Consider the following 20,367-nt stretch of genomic DNA (forward strand, 5'->3'; position numbering starts at 1 on the left):
TACTAATAAATCTTAACTCTGTGTCACCAAAAGTTAAAGATTGGTTGATGGGTGGATGTCAAGATATTATTGATTGAAAATGTTTTGTTCAAGTCGGCATAAGCACATGCCATGTTTTGTTTTACAAGAACAAAAAAAAATGATTAGATTTTGCGTTAAGAATACACTGATTTTTTGCATATATCGTTAAAGCTACTACAAGGATCTTTGGACTAAGAATGAAACAGTCTTCATTTATTTCTGATGCCTCTATGTGACCTACATTATTTAACAGAATCGTGCACAAGAAGATTGTCTATTTCAGTATTGTTGTTCAGGATGCTTGCCACCGGTTCAGATTCTCCTTGACATCAGATGAAACAAGCCTGTCTTTAAATTTTTCCAGGCAGTTACAGTGAGTTGCATGTTAGCCAGTAAAAGAGATTTTTAATCAAATAATTTTATTTTTGACGTTATATTTTGTGATTATTATGATGTAACACTACTGGTTTTGTCCACAGGGGCCTCCAAAATCAACAAAATATGAAAGTTCCTTGTAGTAGCTTTAAATAGGTGCACAGTTTGACAGGGATGTGATCTAATTTTTCATTTCATCTTGTCTTTAAGTGCATGTATGTGTGTAATTTTGTATTTTAAATTCATTATCATAAACAAATACATAATAATGTATACATATGTATGTTTCTTTTTTAATGTATCTCTGCCCTTTAAAGCCTCGTTTCCTCACATATCGCTGAATAGATGAGTTTAAGGTGTGTTCAGATTGAATGCACCAGTTCAGCCGTGACATGTTTTGACAAAGCCGCCTCACGGCAGAATAGTGAAATAATGAGGTTCATTTCAACACAAGCTTTCACTGTGCAACCAAAACACAAACCAAAATTACTTTTGACATCTCTGTTATCTTTTATCTCTACATCCCACTCTCTCTCTCTCCCCTCTTCCTTTCTTTTTCTCTTTGTCTTCATGTCTTTTCCTCTCTCTCTCTAGGTGGCGGTGAAGATTATAGACAAAACCCAGCTGAATCCCACCAGTCTACAGAAGGTGAGTCGCTGTTTTATGGCCGCATGCTAACATTAATGTCTTGGTTACAGCGCTCATGGCTTTTCCATTAGTCACTCCTGACTTCTTGCCGCTCTGTTTCTTTGCTCTTTGAACTCAGGATGTGCTGTTTTACATAATGTAATCAGATGTAGTCAGGAGAGACCACAAGGCTTGTTTTAATCTCCTGCCCGCCTCCCACTCCACTCTTGACTCTCTGTTGGTTTGTGGTTAGGAGCGGCTAAAAATACCCCTGCCTGCCTGTTTGTCACTTACCCTTGTCTAGCAGTCATAACCAATTACAACGAAGGGTTTGGGACCGTTTCCTGATTACTGAGTCCAAATCCTGCTCTTTCTGCTGATTAAACTCACACACACATCCATACACAGACAATCCTCATGGTGGATTAGACCAGTGGTTCGCAACCTTTTTCCTTAAGGGGCCCTTTTCTATCGTTAAATGAAGTCATGGCCCCTGACTGAATGACATATTTTATGGATATTTCATATTACATGCAAAGCGTAACAATAATATTACAGAACAACTGTGTAATAAAGACAAATAGTGGACACAATAACTGAAGGATGTCTGTATAAAACGACTCTTTTCTCTGAATATTGCATCAGAGATGAGTTTTCCTGATAATTTTATCAACTTTTATACAATTCTCTGTCTCAGACGAGCCCCCAATTTGTCATAACCCTGCCTCTTGGGCCATGACAAAAGAGGAAGATGCACCACGTAAACAGTTTTAAACAAAGCCATTTATTTAGCACGAATGAACGAAATGTCAACGCAGGAGGAAGAGCAGGAGGTTTGGGGTGTGAACGTCTGTTAAGTCAGTGGTGTGGGGTGTGCATGAGGGGTAAGTGTGTTGTGTGACTGTTGATGAGTGCATTAACTCAGGATAAGTGGTCTTCAGCAGGTCACCTCTGGTGTAGTCATACAAAAAAAAAAAAAACATTTAATTTTCACAGCAGCTAGCTATCCTCCTAAATTACTGTGCAATGCCGAGACCTTTCCATAACAGCAATCTGGTTAGCTACATATTATTTAAACATATTGGCCATATCATCTAGACACACTTGTGAGCCACAGTGGATTGTTTTGTAACTTGATGAGCAAGAGACTCTGACATACCCTCCACCCTGAAAACCACTGTTCTCCCCACCTCTGTCTCTTTATCAGCTAAGGGGTCAATGGCCTGAAAAACATGACTGTTTTAAAAAATAATGTGCAATTTAAAAATAACAATTACATTTAGTTTTCATCGCAGGAAAGACTGAAATGCTGAGTTGCAGGTCTACTGTATTTAAAGAAAGATTTCTTACAGGACCTTGCAACCCCCCTGTAAATCTTTGGCGACCCTCATTTTGGACCATGTGGACGGAAAGTGGTCGCTGCTTCAGTTCAGTATGAGCGAGCATCATCGCCCACTGTGAATGTAAAAATGATGCAGGTCAGGTGTGCAGCTGACTGACAGGAATTCTTTTCATGGTCATGACATTATCGTTGCATGGCTCACCGTTGCTGCTCTTTTAATTTTAGTGTTTTGTAAAGGATGAACAAATTGCTAAGCAACTGTCACGGTGACTCATTTTAATAAGGGACCATTATAATCACCACACCTACATAAGCGGCAGTTGATGTCTTGACGGACCTCTCGGCCTCTATCTCTCTGCAAGCTGCCAGGGTGAGAAAATATTGCTCCAGCGGAGAGTCTTAATGACAATATAATAACAACAATTAGCTTCCCAAAAAGTCTGCCATCCCACACTGGTCTGAGAGGAATGAACTCAATGAGTGTTACTGGAGGAAATGAAGGCTGGGATAATCAAACAGGGTGCAATTGTAAAGAGACAAATGGCAAATTTGGTTCTCGACTTAAATTCTACTCGTAAATCTGTAAAACAAAACCGTTTTTAGCCTATCGGGGCACTTCTCGCATGTTTCTGTTTCCGGCATTGTTCTCCACATCTGTAATTGACTTGGATCTTAATAGGATTCAACCGCAATTCCTCAGCCAATCAGCGCGAAGACGCTGTGAGAATCTCAAGCTCCGAGTTCAGCACTCATCTAATCTGACTGAGATAAATTTCATTGTGCGAGCTCTTTTGTTAAACAGCCTATTGTGTGGTTTCTAATCTGCACATGCACACTGAGGGGTAATGAACATTTAGAGGCATTGTGTGTGTGTGCCTGTGTGTGTGTGGCGTTTAGATTCTGGATATAAATTGACTCCGACTTCACCGATTTGGGTCTCGTCTAGGTCATGACTGGTTACGTACCCAATGGGTCGGGTTGTCCGCTGCCTGGTGATGGGCAGGGCAGACGTATCATGTGAGACTGCAGGCCAATCAGGATGTCTCTGATCAATTATTCAGTGGGCCTTTCAAATGTCAGCTGCAGTGGACCTGAGAGGGTCAATATGGAGAAGTCTTATGGCTTTTTATGGAGTATGAGCTATTATCGGCATTCTAATAACGTGGGCGCAGGTTGACGTCGGTATTTGCGTGGAAAGTCGTGTTATATCTGATGAGTGTGTATCTGTATCCGACTGTAAAGACGGGTGTTTCTGTGTATGGTGTTTACATGTTGTGTATTTTAACGTCCTCTGTACTATAGATTGCTGTAATGGTATACAAAAGTGCCATCTGCAATGCAGAAGCTTGTCTTATAATGCAGCAGTCGTCTCCTGGACTGAATCGATTGTCTCCACTGACTCAGAGCGTCCTATCCTATCCTTGTGAGAGCTCCACTATGGATGCATTAAAGACAACATCCACCTTAATACAGTTTATGCTTGGTTACTCTTTGACTGGGCAAATGACATCTGGAAAAAGGCAAGAAAAACATAAGCGATGGGAACTGACAAGATTGTATTGATACCAATGCGATTATCAATTCGGCTTATTGGTCCGATTCCAGCATTGATTCCCTTATTGATTATGATCCCTTATTGATTCATGGTCGTTTTTAGTTGAGCTGGGTGTAGCCTGAGAGCTCGCTGTAGCAACAGTCTACCTGTCATGCAAAATGGATGAAATGGGAGAATATTTGTCATAATTTTGATTTTCTGCTAAGCCTGCCTGTGTGGTGCTAATGTTATTATAGTATAGCATATTTACCCTTGATGATGGACGGGCTGCTCGGTACGGAAGCAGTGGCATTCGTGCTTAGCGTCATACATGGCAATCCTGGAATTTAAGTCCATTTCCATTGTTATACTTCTTTCTAAAATTGAGCCACACTGTTCATTGTCATTGACCGTTTCTTCCTCTCCGCCATGACTCCTTCTTGTTGCACATTTCCAGAAGTGTAGATGCAGATGAGCATGATGTCACAGTTTTGCAATCTGCAGCTGTCAGAAACGTATGCTGGCATTGATAAAAAAAAACCGATAAGTGTTGAGGCACACCACTCTGATGGATCAGATAATTTGGAATCCAGTCCATCAGTCTCAGTGGTTCCAGTTCTCGATTCCCATTCTTAAAACATCAGTGGTGTCAATCAGTGGCTAGAATTTAGAACAAAAAGCTTTGGGTCCAGAGGTTTCCAAACGTTTCCATGCCAACACCCCTAAAGAGAGACAGGTTTTGATCTTTGTTAGGTTTGGTAGACATGGAGTGCTAAAATAATCCTTTGATATGTTTAGATCTCATGTTTTTAGTTAGCTACAGTCACTTTGTACTTCACAAGTAGTTGCAAATTGTGACGTTGATTGTTTTCTTCCCCCGGTGGGCGTGGCTTTCAGAGTATGAGGCATTGTCCTCTGCCTCTATTAGCTTATGGCTGGGGCTCCCCTTTTGACAGATGTCTTTAAAAAACAGAATCTTACTGTTTTTTCGTCTTCTGCTGGGTGCATTTGTTTCAAGTGTCACTGAAGCTTAGACAGTCTTAAAAACTAACTTGAGTGGGTCTTGAGGCAGAGAATGCATTTAAGGCTTTTTGAATCACTGGTCCAGAGGACAAGTATTAAACACCACTTTTATTTAACAAACTGATTTTAGTGATCTACAGAATTACTGTGGATCATCAAACAATCCTCATTTAACAGTATTTAAAAAAACATACCTATCAGTTGGTGCTGACTGCAACTTTAGTCCACGTCCCTGGCTCGTCCCTGGCTGACATCAGTAATTTTTAAAGTGTTTTTTTCTTTGGCTGCTTGTTTTTTGGAGGCATTCTTCACATTAGAGGTCTAGACTGAATCTCACTACGTTCCCTGAGGGTGTCTGGGCTGCTCTACTCGCTGTGTTCCCAATGTGACCCTAACCCTGAGAAAGCAGCACGAAACTGTAACAATGAATGGATGTAAAACTTACGAAGCCATCACCGATTCTGTTTTTTCCTCTCTCACATCCATGACAAAGTTGTCACTATAGATATGCAGTACCGCTTCTTGGACAACAAATTGCTCACACTTTCATGGTTAAAATTGCTGTTCTGTAAAGATGAGCAGGCTATTTCTAGAGGCGGATATAAACAACAGACGGCCATAATTATTGATTCAGTGACTCAGGCTTTTTACATGCATGAGGAGCAGAAGTTGAAGGATTCTGAAAATCTGTTGTTTAAGCTGACCCCGTCTCCTTTTCTTGCTCTGTCATGCATACAATTCACTGTATCCTGTTAGTGTTATAGTCCTGGTGTTTTCTTATTTGTGATCCTGTTTGTTTGTCAGTGTGGTAGAGTGAGGTTTGAGAGGTTTGATGTGACCACATTGCTCCTCCACTCGCTGTTAGCGGCAGCTCTTTCATGTTAGACCGTCAAAAATGCCACTGATCTCTCTTTTTATGGTCTCGGAGGAGCCATGCTGCGGGCGCACCATCTGGCTCTGTAGGCACAGCCAGCGCTCTGGCACATCCTATACAGCCACACACACACACACACACAAGCCTGCATGACACACACAAACATACACAGGAGAACCTTTGGTTTGGTTCCATAGTTTTAGGAATGTTTGCAGTTAGTTTATGGTTGACATTTGCACATTATTAGATCTATATGCACATTGCAAACACATATGCACACAGACCCAGTTATTGTATAGAGTATTTCTATTTTATCCTATATATTTTGGATTCTACTTTATAGATATTTTAACTACATTACCCCTTGCACTGCTACATTTTGTGCTGTGCTTTTGTGTCAAATTTCACCTGTGGGCGGATCAATAGATACATCTCATCTTATCCCATCTTAAAACTCACAATTTCAAGGCACCTGTCCTCACAAAATTTCTGACTTGGAATCAACCTCAAACTCTTTAGTTCTCTTAAGTTATCTTTTGTTGACATAATTTACTTTTCTTCTTAGAAAAACCTAGAAATATTTGAGTTTTAGAAACAAAAAATGTTAAAGTGAAAGTCAATAAAGGTTAAATTTAATATTTTCAAATGCAGCCATTTAATTTTCACTTCATAGCTCACTGTTTTTGAAATACAGAATTTTGGGGCCCTTTTAAAATACAAAGATTCAAGTTTGTCTAAAGAAGAAAAGTAACTTAACTCAGTTTGACTTAAAACTCAAAAATCTAGTGAAGCCAGTTGCCCTGAAATGATGAGTTTTTTTTTTTTTTACAGTGCATAGACATCCTGTAAGAAGAATTCAAAGCAGTTTCAGGTCATGAAAACAAAGAGATAAAGAAAATCTTAAAATAGCTGTTTATTTTCTTGAGCTTATCTTTGTCAGTCTGTTGTTTCCCTCCGATTATTTGATTTTAAAAACAGGTTAGCGGAGCCCAGAGTGAGTCATGAGGTTAGAATGAACCTCTGGTCTGTTCCTTTACGGCCCATTGGCGATCTCTGCCCTGGTGTGACTTTGTGGTGGTTTCAGTGTAACAGGAAATGAGGTCAGCTGAGCTTCCAAAGCACCTCCTTAGATCCGCCACAGGAAATGCATCACATGTCATCTGTGGTCAGGGATGTTGACGTTGTCATGGTTTTTAGGCATTTTAGCCCCAAAATAGGCCTCTCCGTTAATCCCCTCTCTTCCACTGAGCAAACACTGCTCTCGTCCCACCGTCCCATCGCTCTCTGCCGCCTTCTTATCTGTAAATAAGAGTCTTTTCTTTTCAGCACTTCAACGATGACAACATCAACAAATTAATAAAGGTTATATTTCAGACAAAATTGAAGCTTGTGCTTTTCACACTGTGACGTAAAACCGGCTGCAGAGAGTGAGGAGAGTAAACGAAGTGACAGAAACACTGGCAGATTCTCCAAAAATTCTCGACGTGGCTCAGAGCCACAGCGCTAACCTTCAGTCTTACATCCATCTGTGATGGTTTCTGGTTTTTAAGGCGGTACATGCTCTGACTCTATTTGTGTATTTTCTGCCAGTTGTAAAAAGCCACCACGGGGTCAAGCTCTCTTAATGGCTGTTGTTTATGTCTGTCTTGCGCCTGCCACTCTGCATTAGCCAATGAAATGCTGCGGAGCCCATGGGCTAGAGGAGCTTTGGTCTTGTTCAGATGAGTGGAATGTGATTGGACAGGCGGCACTGTTGTCCAAGATGAATCATAAAACAAATCAAATGTTGAGGCTGCTGAGATATGCATGGATTTGCATGTTCATGGATTGATGTTTTCAGTAATACCATGGCTTTGATTGACAATTGAAAAGTGAATAAGAGGTCTAAGCAGAAGCAGAGAGCAATGGCGACAGAGAGATGTGTCTTTTCTTGTTGTGGTTATTTTCAGCGCCTCAGGAATCGAGGACAGGACAGTTTGTCTGAATGACAGTGACACTTTGGATCCCTCTGTCTGTTTGCCTGTCCGTTTGTCTTTCTGTCTGTCTTGCACAAACAGCAAGCAGTGGTTATCTACTGATATGCGGTTTTGAAGTACTATTTGTGCACATGAACACACACACACACACACACACACACACACACACACACACACACACACACACACACACACACTCATTAGAGGGATGAGGGCTTCCAGGCTACTCGTCCTATCAATAATCTCCATGTTGAATGAGCAGCTGTGCTGCTGTGACTGAAATAGTCCAGCCAGTTCCTGTAAGTGTTCCCAGTCTGATATCTGCTGCTCGGCTCCTTCTGCATGGGGACTCTGCTGTAATTAAGGCTAGTTTGGGAGCCTGGGCGCCCCTGGGTGGCTGGAAGTAGGTCACTGGCACAGACTATTGAGATTCAGGCGCTTTGGAAACGGTGTGTTTTCATGTTTGTGATAACACATTTTCTTTTTGCAGCTATTCTTGTAATCATTTTCTTCAATCACTGTCTCAATTCATCATATGAAAAGCCCGCTTTGATTCATTTTATTTTGAAAGAGGGTCATATTGCCTCAGAGGAAGTTGGCCCAAATATTCAGTCCTCGCTCTCCATGTCCAGACCACCTTAAAAACTGCTTTATGCTTCACACTGTGACTCCCCTCTGTGCCTGTAGATATTATTGATATTAATACTAGACTGGATCAAAGATCCTAAACTCATTATCTTCTGTCAGCCTCCATGGTGGCTACATCTCTATTGAGCTCGTATTGACAGATGCTGTGTTGTTGTCGTCGTTTTCCACCACCCATCTCAGATTTGTTCTAATTTTTGTTTCCAAGTGGCTGCACGCGTGCCTCCCATGTGAGGGGCTTTAGGGCAATGACGTAAACGAGACAGAGAGAGAGACAGAGGCAGAGATCAGAGATTGAGATAAAACTCTGACTGTTGTGGACCATCACTCATTCAGAATAATAAAGACGTTCTGTTTTGACAGATGTGTCGCACGTTAAAGCACGTGCGTGAGTGGATGCATGTCTGAGGCTGTGACTTGCGTGTTTATTCGTGTGTGCACTGCAGGATATCTTCTGGTTATTGTGTCAGTGTGTTTCCACTCTAATTGACGTTGTTACCATGGGGGAACCTCTCAGGCCAACACAGCAGCTGATGAATATGGAGCAGGGTTTGCCACACAGGAGAAGCTCGCTATTCTGACACACACAGGAACTGAGAGTGCGGACAAAAACATGGTCCCATATAGCAAATCTGCATGGACTTTAAAATATCTAGTTGAAAATAAACAGATTACTTTATTAACCCCAAAACGAAACAGCAGTATTACAGCTGATAAATCTGCCAGAGATTTGCAAAATAAAGATTTTTGTATTGTATAGTACAGTGAAGTGTAAATTTTCCTATATAGTCATATGCAAAGTTTTTAATAAGGTTTTGTCTCAGTTTTCTTTAGGATGCATAGAATAGTGTAATGATTTTGTAACCGAGCATCCTAAGTTCACCTAACTGCATAGTATTAGCTTAATAAAGAAATGATAAATGGGACAATAAATCCTAACTTCTCAATACATTTTTGGAGAAAGTCACAAAAGCTGAAATTATAAATAATTTACATTGTATGTCCCAGTGGAAGTTGTGGCTATTCAGAGCATTCTGTTTTGGCATCCAGCTGGTTAGATCGCCTGCAGTGACTGAATTTAATTTCAACCACTATCATGTTTCAAAAAATGGTCTCACTGACTCATTTAATCTGATGACTCAGTTTGTTCAAATTGAGGATATTATTTGAGGAATTTTTAATGTTTTTTTAGGGTGATGACATCACAAGTAGAGAATTTTGAAATTAGAGAGAAATATTATTTCTTTTAAATATTAGAGGTCATAATTAAATTAGAAATTTCCACTTTGTGTTGTTTGTTTCTTAACGGCGGCTTTTTTTTTTTTTCAGTAAATGAAGTTGATTTTGATTTTGGAATTGTTTCAGTGATTCTCTGATTTTACTTTTCAAAATAGTTACCAATTTAGATTTCCATTTCATGCAAATGCTTGACTCGTTTTACTACAATGAATTGGCTGCTATGGGAATGATTATAATCATACACAATTTAAATTTGTCTCATTGAACCCAAAAGAATCTCCAGTCAATCTTCCAGTCATATTAATTTATCCCAGTCTTGGTTATGGATCCCAGTATGAAGAAATAATCATCATTTATATACACCACTAATAATATACAGCATTGCAGGCAATATGTCCATACTTTTGCCCAAAACTGCATGAGATTAGTGTGAAGTGAGCATGTATGTAAAGGGGAGTTTGGTTGGTACCCACAGAACCCATTTTCATTCAGATATTTTGAGAAGAGATCTCAAAAACGTTGTGCCAGTTTTTCCCTTGCTAAAATTTTTTTCAGCCCCTTCCTGACAAGCTGGCATGAGCAGAGGTACCATTAGGTGATGTAGGTCATGTACCAGTATCTTTAAAACTGAGCCTGCTAGAGAGGCACAAATGATAAAAACATGAGAAACTAAAACCTTAACTAGGAACTGTAAAAGATTTAAAGACTGTACTGTACTCTAACTCTATAAATATACAATGATAGTGCCTGTTAATAGTGTACATGGTGAGTACATGCTCAGCATAGTACATGTGCAGTTACTGTTAAACTTTTAAAATGAACTGCAGTCTTATTGAGAGGAAACAGCAGTTGTGTCTCTGTTATGACATGAAATTATTTGACATATTTTTAACTATGAGATTATTCTGGTTTATGTGGAAAATTTTACCCTTGAACCTGTTAACAGAACAGGGTATTTGCATTTATTAAACAGTCTTATTTAAAGGATTAGGAGAGCGAGAGTTAATGTTTTTCTTATTGTCAATGAATCAAGACCAAGACTAAAATCTTTATCCATCTCTCAATAATTATAGTCACTCCCACCCTGTCTGTTGCACTCTAGTTCCTAATGAAGACATAAATCTTTAAAAAGGGATCACAAACATTAAAAAAACTGGTATGTAATAGCTGTTTATTGATGCAGATTCTAAATGATACTCTTATTGATAGTACTCGCCATAATTTGATGCAAAAAATAAAGACATGACATGGCTCACTGTTGTTATTTTTGCTCTTTGGCACTGAGGAAGAAGCTATAGCAGGCTTTTGTCACACAGACAACACTTGTTAGCAGGAAAAAACTTTGTTTTTCTCACCCTTATCTTTTTATGGGATTTTTTTGACAATGAGAAAATCTGTAAGCCTCATTCTTTAAGCCGTCTGCTGCAGCTCACAGTGTGCGGCGTGTGTGTGTGTGTGTGTGTGTGTGTGTGTGTGTGTGTGTGTGCTGGGTCTAATGAGAGGAGAGGTGTCAGAAAGAAAGAGAAAGAGAGGCAGGCAAGCAAGTAGAGACAGAACTGAGGAAAGAATTAGAGTACCTGCATGTTGTTGAACCAGACGGTAGCTGCGAGGTCCCACAGAGCCGGGCCTGCTCACACTGGTATAATGGCTGTGTTTGATGACCTAGAAACATAGACTATCCCTGCACTTATGTAAGACCTAAAAGGCCATTAGAAAAGTTACTGATACAAACATTGATGTACACACATGCATACACGCCACTACAGTGTCCATTCTTGTTTTTTCATCTGACATGCAGAGCGATGGTCAGTTTTCTCCTTTGGAAGTAGACTGGAGATGAAAGCATCACTCAGGACCTTTTTTTTGCTTCATCAAAGTGGTCAGCAAACGGCAAAATCTGTCTCCTGTCTCAGGTAGCTGCAGTATATGCTAAATCCCAGCTGAGCGAGTGTTGAAATTTAACACTCAAACACAGCCTCAGCTTGACTGAGAAGAATCAGCAGAATGTAAATGATTCAACAGCACCTCTAAGTGGCTGCGGGAGCTCGTCTGACATAAACAGTCACGCCGAGGCTGAGGAGGAGACACGCTCTTAAATGATTATGACTCTGCATGCTCTCCTGTCTGACGCTCTCTCAGCTGTTGGAGAGAATAGACTGGAGGATGGGATCTTTCTCATAAGACTGGGTGGAAACTTTTCCCACCTGCAGGAAAGAGATTGTCATCAAAATAATAAAATAAAGGAGCCCAAATTCTGCTGTTTTCGGAGGCATCAGTATGATTTTGCTGCTCTTTTTTGCGTGTCCATGCGGAGATGATTATATTAGGCAGCAGATGCCTAACTGGCTGTAAGCCTGTGTACTGTTACTCTGCAGTGGGCGACTGTGTGATGCTGCTGACTGGGTGTTTGGACGGCCCGGCTGGCTGGACTGCAGTGTGTCAGTGGAGTTGTAATTCTGCTCCTTATCTGTGTAGGGCAGGGTTTAGTGCAATGTTGTCACTGCATCACTCATATTACTTTACGCAGTACAGTAGCCCCCATGATCCTCGGGTCCTCTCATGTTCCTCAAGAGTGTAATCCAGCTTCAGATGGACGTATGCATACCTTGGAGTTTACTGTGGCTCGGTTTCCACCTTTCAGCTCCTTAATCAGTGCTTAATGAAAGTTTCTGACAGTGTTTTCCCAGCAGATGTGGAGCTGACACTCAGGGTCACTGCTTGTAATGTCATTAGACGTGTTTCTGGATGCATTAAATGTTCCTCTTTGTCTCCGCAGCTCTTCAGGGAAGTCCGAATAATGAAGCTACTGAATCATCCAAATATAGGTGAGTTCAAACAGGAGGCTGCAGCAGCTTGATGTTAGCTCAGCAGTGTTATTCCCAAGGGCTGGACCGAATACTCTGAAGCTTTGTTCATAACGTTCACATTCAAATTCCAAATCAACATTAAAACGCTGTGCAGCTTATTTTTTTTTTTTGGATGTCTGTTCTGTTTAAACATTAGTATTTCTGCTTAGTTGCAGATGGAGATTTCCAAAATTTGCACATCTAAACTCACCTCGCTCAAAAACAAAGCTGTCACAGTAGCTCGCCACTGTTTAATGTGCAGTAATGTTAATCAGATGTACAGAAATCTCTCATGGCTCACTGTATAGAGGAGATTACTTCCTCAGGAATGTCTTAAATGAGAAGAAGACACTGTACTTTTCTGACCAGGTACGTCAGAAGCAGACTTAACCATGTGACCAAACAGGCCAGTTTAGGATCACTTTTACCACCTCGGCTAAAGACAGAGCTTCTCAAATCCACTTTACCTAACAGAGCCATTACAGGAGCTCTTTACCAAATCATATCCACAAATACCAAGAGCCGCTTTCAAGAGAACAATAAAAGAGCCCTTAATACAATTAACTGCATGAACACACACTACATGTTTTATGTTGTTTATAGTGTCCAATGATTTGATAATGGACTTTTGTATGGAAAATATTGTTGCTGAATATATGTAATGTATACATTTTTTGTAATTTTACTGAGTAGGACCCTTGGAAGACTAGCTGATGTCATGGGGTTACCTAATAGGGATCTTTATAAACTATTAAACATGTTTTCATGTAATGAAATATTCTGTTTCAGTCCATACTTGTCTGGCTTTTATCCTTCCAAAAACAACATTTTCACTGAGGTTAAAAACCTCGCCTGGGCCATCTAGCAGTAATCTAACAGCGCCATAAAAATTGTGGTAGTAATAAAATAAATTATGTTCATGAAAGCAATTTAATTTCATAAAAAAAGACTCGAGTCATTTAATACGATCGATAACTTTATTCAAATTGATGATTTTGATTTTTAATGTTTTTTTTATGGTGATTAGTCTTAAAATATGATGACAGACATTCAGAGCTTCGTTCGCAGTTGATAATCCCATTTAATTTGGTTTAATATTACCAATTAAACCAACACCCATCGACAGGATAAACCAGTATAACTTGCTTCAGGGAAATTTTATCCTTTAAAACAAATCAGAAATCATAATTCAATTAGAATCCCTCAGTTTGTGTTGCTTGTTTGCATTAAATGAAGTCATTTGTTTTCTTTTGATTTCCTGTTTTATTTTCAAAATAGGCGCATTACTAATTTAATTTTCCACCTCTTATGGAACAAATGCCAGAAATTGAGGTATGACCCAATAGTTTGTTTAGCCACAGATATAAGTTTTGATACAATGAGGACACTTTAACCAGACCAGTAAGCTCAGCTAACGCGAAACAACTTCTCTAAATAGCTAATAGCTGATTTTATCCCTCCTTCTCTTTCTTTTCCCCCAATTTCTCCCGCAGTGAAATTGTTTGAGGTGATTGAAACGGAGAAGACACTTTATTTGGTGATGGAGTACGCCAGTGGTGGTGAGTGAAGCATTAATGCACGCCCGCTAACTCTGTGACAGAGTATATTCCTGCTTGTTATTTCCAAAATATTGGTTGAGAGCGATTAAGTAAGCATACACACAGACTAAAACACGAGGTCAAGTAAGTTAAATCTGCCTGTAATGTAATATTCACATAAAAACTCCATATTACACATTTGAGACACATTATACACTATTTGAGCGCAAAGATGCTTTTATCTAAAATACCTCAGGAACACATGATTACTCTGGGAGTTGTGATAAAGGTCATATGGAATTATTAGAATATATTGATTGATAGTTGTATATTTCGTCTCTGTGCTCCAGGAGAAGTATTTGACTATCTAGTGGCTCACGGCAGGATGAAGGAGAAGGAGGCCAGGGCCAAGTTCAGACAGGTGAGTCATCGGCATCACACCTCTGTCGTCATTCCATTCCCGATTTCAGAGGGAACGCTGCATGCACCAAGATCAAGCTTCGTCACCGACTGCAGAGGAAAGATGGAGCTCAGATAGCTTGGCCTGAGAGAACAGGAGGGTTGAGAACAACTTCCTTACAAATGCTGTTCTGACACCTAGTGGTGCTTCGACAGCAATAAGGCATCCACAGCAGTTTATAGACGGAGACGCCTCTTTCATGCTACAAATTAGAGCATTTGTCTCTAATTTTCTTTTTATTCAATGTAGCATAAGCAGCAGCTTTTCGATGAACCAGTTCTTACACGTCCACATATTTAAAATCCCTCATTGATGGTCTTGGATGACTCAGACGACGTGTGTGTGTGTGTGACACAGTGTGGGCAGTTTGCGTGTCACAGTGTACAGGTAGATCAACATTCATAAAGGTATAAGTGTGTGTGCTTGAGAGCAGGCTGGTGGGTGGCATCTGTCAAAGAACACTGTGGTTTCTGTTTGATTGATGTTGTCGCTATTCCTGCATATGTTGGTTTAATTTATCTGTCAACTGTCATCGCAGCTGCTTGCTGCGTGTCACACTGTTACAGTCACTTTGGCATTAGAGCCGTTTGGGCCTGGAGAAAGTCACACAATTCACTCGCATGAGAAATAAAACCTCAGATAAAGATAACAATAGCCCAGTGATGCTTAAACATATTCTGTCATGTCCCCCTTTTGGCCACAGAAACAAATGTCATGCCCCATCACACTCCATTAGCATGATGAAGATAAACTTTAGCTGCCAGATTGGACATAGAAGACACGATCAGAATATTCCTGCCACAGCAATAGTGAATCTGAATATGACTTCAGTTCAGTTTTCTTTCTTCATATTTAGTTTACCTGTAGTGTCCTCTGACATGTGTGTGTGTGTGTGTCTGTATTCCAGATTGTGTCTGCAGTGCAGTATTGTCACCAGAGGAGGATAGTACACAGGGATCTAAAGGTGAGGATCTAAACTCTGATATCCATTTTCTCCCGAGAACTATCCATATCTCACAGCAGGTGTATCTTGGGAAGATCCTCCGTAATCAATCTTGGTCTTTTGATGCTGATACCTTGACAATCCACGTGATGATTTGCCCCGTCTGTCCCCCCGTCAGGCGGAGAACCTGTTGTTAGACGCAGATATGAACATCAAGATAGCCGACTTTGGCTTCAGTAATGAGTTCACCGTGGGCAGTAAGCTGGACACTTTCTGTGGCTCCCCGCCGTACGCTGCTCCAGAACTCTTCCAGGGAAAGAAGTACGACGGACCAGAGGTGGACGTCTGGAGCCTCGGGGTCATCCTCTACACACTGGTCAGCGGATCACTGCCCTTCGATGGACAGAACCTAAAGGTTTGTGCTTGCTCTGATGTTTATATGGATAAATAAGAATGTGTTGCTTCACAAAGCAATGATTAAAGCATTTAATACCTTATTTTATTTCACCTCTGGCAAACACATATCAATAAAGGGCCTAGTATGCTTCAAAAGAAGTGGTTGCCAAATCATCTGAAAGTATGGTCATATTAAATTTCTGCAGGGTGCATTTTGTGAAGAAATCAGAGGGGTGATTATTCATGAAAATAAATCACAAAAACAGAAACTGTGAACCCTTTCTCCGGTCTATTTCTTGCATCACAAATGTTGTATTCATAAACTTCAATGTTTAATAGAAAATAATCACAAAATGCGATGGCACAGTGTGCTGCCACCATAAAAATAAATAGGCTACAGTATATGTCTACTTGACAGACTAAGAAACAGTCTGCTTTGACGCCAAAATGTTTCTTCTTTTTCTGTTTTCCTGCAGCGTCAGCCCTCTCTCACCCACATCACAGGTCCATTTACAGAGATAAACAGGAACAGATCTTAACAACGATATCCCCTGTAGTCTCATTCTCAGATGTAATCTTTCTAGGATTTCTTGTGTAATGTGATATTCTGCATTGAATCCTTTTCATTTTTCTCTCATTTGGCCAGCTGTAGTGGTGTTTGGTGACATTCTGAAAAGCCCTACATGAAGCAAGGCCAGTGGCACCAGGATCATCATGTAGCCTAGACGCAGTGTCATCTCTATGTCACATGACTGCGAGCACTGACAGTGAAAGTCCATTTCTGTTCTTATTGTTGTTTGCACTATAGACAGTTCTCACGTTGCAGTGCTTCACTCAGATGTTTAAAAATATTTTTATTTTAGGTATTTTAATGGTTTATTGGTGAAGTAGCCTTAGTCACAGTGAGCGGGGAAAACATTTTGCCACAATGGGAAAAAAATATTTAGCAGATGCATGGATATAAAGACCAAAGGAGGAGAAATCTCCTCACATTCCCCCCAGCAAATGGCACCCAGCATTTCCACCTCTCATCTTTATTGAACTTTGACTATACAGATGTGCTCAGTCTGACAATAGACACATTCATTCTCTTATTTTATCACCACAAACTGTAGCTTTGTTCTCATATTGAATTTGTTGTCACAGATTGTTGTTACTTTTTAACAGAAGACTAGTGCGATTGTACCTTTATGTCGTCTGAAACCTCCGTCACATACACAGTCCCACAATCAGGAACAGTTCACACAGCCACTGGCCAGATGTGCAGAAGTGTGAAAGTGGACTGGATTTGACCTCCTGTCCCATGTTCTCCTTTTTTCATTCTTCACACGATTAACTACGTGTGTACAACCACATGCAACACCACAAATGGCTTTGAGGAGAGAAAGTGTGCAGCATTTCAGCCCCTCTCTTTTTTTGTAGTTGTTCAGAAGTGGTATAAACACTTTTGCCTTTAGACATACTCAGAGGACATGTTGTACAATCGAGCTTATTTTAAACTCACTGAGACCTTTATTGTATTCTCCAAAACAAAGTGTGAAAGGAAGCAGCCCCGTCTGTAGGAAGGGAAACTAATTGGTAATAATAATAAATGTTCCTGAGACATTTTTTATTAATCAAAATATATGAATAATTCTGTTTGAATCATAGAGATGGCAAAGGCCAAAGTGAATGAAAAGGGCACAGTGAAATGCAGCCTGGTATCTTCACCAACTCTCTCACAAGTGGGGTATGAACTCTAACCGAGTTAAGATGTTTGCATGTGTCAACCCCAAACTGGGTTACTTGAATAATCAAATTAAGAGTGGAACGTCCTGTGTCTATCGTTTGGAATAAGTCATTGTACAGATTTATCCTCCCTGATTTAATAATGCAGCAGTTTTGGAACGTTTTTCCGAGCTGCAGTGAATCCAGCAGGTCAAGAAGAACTGGAAATGGTGATTTTTAATTCATGTTCAGAGCAGGGCTGAGTGAGCTGTAGCTTCCTCTAATCAATACTTTTATATTAATAATTGATCATATGACTATATGAAAGGGGGTTGCACGTGGTGGAGAATTAACACCCAACTCTGCTGTTGCCCTCAGCTCCACAGGGCACCTTTCACCCGGCTCATCAGGCAGCTGTTTTCAGCAAAAAAGCTCTGATAAACCTGCCGCACACTACAGTACAACTGAGAAATATACCAAAGCCACATTAAGGGATAAAAGAGAGGAGGGAGATTATTATTTACATTTTGGTTTGATTATTGAAACATAAAAAATAAAAGTTGTACTTCCTGTATTAGTGCCAGGAAAGGAAAAATAAAACAAAATATTAAGAATAAAGTTCATATGCCATATTGAGAATAAAGCTGATCCTTCAGTATTAATACCAGTGATAAGAAAAAATAAATCAGAGAAGGATTTTTTCATTTTGCTTTATGAGAAAGAAGTTGAAAAAAGTCACATACATGCTCACCATGACAACTTCATACTCCAATAATGTTTTGGTATCCTGTCCCCTTAAAAATGAATGAGTGCTGCTCTCTTGTTGCTAGTTTCTCATTCAGTTTCATCTCTGTCTGTGTCCTGGTGTGTAGGAGCTGAGGGAGAGGGTCCTGCGGGGAAAGTACCGTATTCCCTTCTACATGTCCACAGACTGTGAAAACCTGCTGAAGAAACTACTCGTCCTCAACCCCGTCAAGCGAGGCAGCTTGGAGGTATTACCACCGGCTGCATTGATGCAATTCACAAATGTTTTTGCACAGCAGTCCGCCTGCAGCCGAGCAGACAGTCCTAATGATCTGGAGTTGTGCATCATATGAAAATTCATAATTGCTGCTGTTGTTAACCGTGAACCAACAGAACATTCAGTTTACAGTGTTGTCAGATGGAGATTTGAAAACATTATTTATCTGAGATCAAACAGTGGTCTTACATAATTCTTTGATGAAAGCATTTAGAAATAATGAAACTAAATTTGTTGAAGCATTGTAAGGGATAAATCTTGATTAATTCAACAAATCCTTATGTGCTGCACTTCCACCGTATCCACATAATCAGAGTGCTTGGTTTGTTTCTCCTTTGCAAACATTTTATAGTTGTCAGTTCAGTTCACACTCATTCTGTCCAGAGTCAATAACGCTGCTGTGCTCAGAGCTGGGCTGAAGTTCAATAGTAAAGATTTCTCCACCAATAATAACAATTGATCACATTGTTGTTTAGCCCCAGCTGAACTTCTGATCACAAAGATTTTAGCGAAGAAGAAGTCATCCATTTCATGTTCATGCTGTATAAACAACATGATTGATTATCCTCCATTAAATGCACGAAGGGAAAATGTGTAATATATTTACTGTACTAAATCAAAATGTCATCACAGATTAAGGGAATGTCAGTTTTTGTTTGCCTGTTTCACATTTATTGGAGTTAAAAATTAATGCCAAATTTTCCCTGAATGACTAAGTGTCTGTTTACAAGTCGTAAGAAATGATTAATAATCTTTCAGAAGGAGTAAATGTTTGTAGTAGTTGAGTAAACTTGAACTGGGCTTTTGTTTCCAGAGTAATGGGCTTAACTTTACATTGACAGACAATTGACTGTTATAAACAGCTGATCAACTGTAGTACTCGTCATCGCTTTTGTTGTTTGAGTTGTTTGGGGAGGAGTGGTGGGGGTAAACAACTCGCTTCAACTATAGATTGGATATTAAATAGTGTTTGAACCTATTTAATATAGAGCCCTCAGTACTCAGCAGTACTCATTTTTGGATATCGCTCCTTTAATGTTTCAGTATTTTGACCATACAGAAAAACTACCAGACATATGTTTTAAATAGCCATGTCAAGTTCATTTCTTCATCCAGACACATAGATAGGGTGATCATATAACAAAACAAAAGGTTATATGTTAATTTAACAGGTCAGAATTAAATCTCACAATCCTTCTGTCTGTACTGTGGATAATTCCACTTGGCTCAACGTGACAATTAATGTAATTCTCTCGAGTCGCTGCAGCAAATGTCTGTATTGAGTAGAAAATAATCAGAAGTAAATAATTTTGATTTTTTTAAAAATATCTTTTTGTTATTTTTCTTTTAGAAATCGTATTACTGTCGCTCAGATTACAAAGGCCGTGTATGAGAACAGTGACAGGTTCTAAAGATATAAGTGAGGGGAGGGACGAGTCATGCCACGAGATGAGAGTTAGCTAATTTCTATAGACATGATGTCAGCTTCAATGTGAAGGTTGCATCTCCACCTACAATTATAGTGCGTCATCACTGATGATGTTAGACCACGTTTCGCTTCACTGCCTGTGTTACGGATTGATCACTTGTTTGAGCCGCCCACATGTTGAGAGCAGCCGCGTCTCTGCTCAGGGGCTGTTCAGGGCCTGGAAAAGTTCAAATGTGGGTAATCAGTATACCATGAAGGAAACTGTCACAGGGTGTTGGTAGGTTATATTACTATCATTTGACTGGATCTGATTACATTTAAATTTGAACAATAAACTTATGGAGACACAGTATCATATTATATTAACATGT

General features: G+C 39.9%; 1 protein-coding gene across 4 annotated transcripts in view; it reads left to right on the forward strand.

Moving 5' to 3' along the window:
* LOC146315427 (serine/threonine-protein kinase MARK1-like) overlaps positions 1–20,367 on the forward strand; it is a 43,838-nt gene that overhangs the window by 14,780 nt on the left and 8,691 nt on the right. For all 4 annotated transcript variants that reach the window (XM_084735217.1, XM_084735218.1, XM_084735219.1 and 1 more), the window contains exons 3-9: positions 991–1,044; positions 12,433–12,481; positions 13,996–14,061; positions 14,391–14,461; positions 15,408–15,464; positions 15,622–15,858; positions 18,419–18,538. In XM_084735217.1, the coding sequence (XP_084591343.1) occupies positions 991–1,044; positions 12,433–12,481; positions 13,996–14,061; positions 14,391–14,461; positions 15,408–15,464; positions 15,622–15,858; positions 18,419–18,538 (654 nt within the window). The remainder of the gene's footprint in view (positions 1–990; positions 1,045–12,432; positions 12,482–13,995; positions 14,062–14,390; positions 14,462–15,407; positions 15,465–15,621; positions 15,859–18,418; positions 18,539–20,367) is intronic.

Source organism: Lutjanus erythropterus, chromosome 14, assembly GCF_056507025.1.
Source record: "Lutjanus erythropterus isolate fLutEry1 chromosome 14, fLutEry1.hap2, whole genome shotgun sequence".
Taxonomy (NCBI): Eukaryota; Metazoa; Chordata; class Actinopteri; order Lutjaniformes; family Lutjanidae; genus Lutjanus; species Lutjanus erythropterus.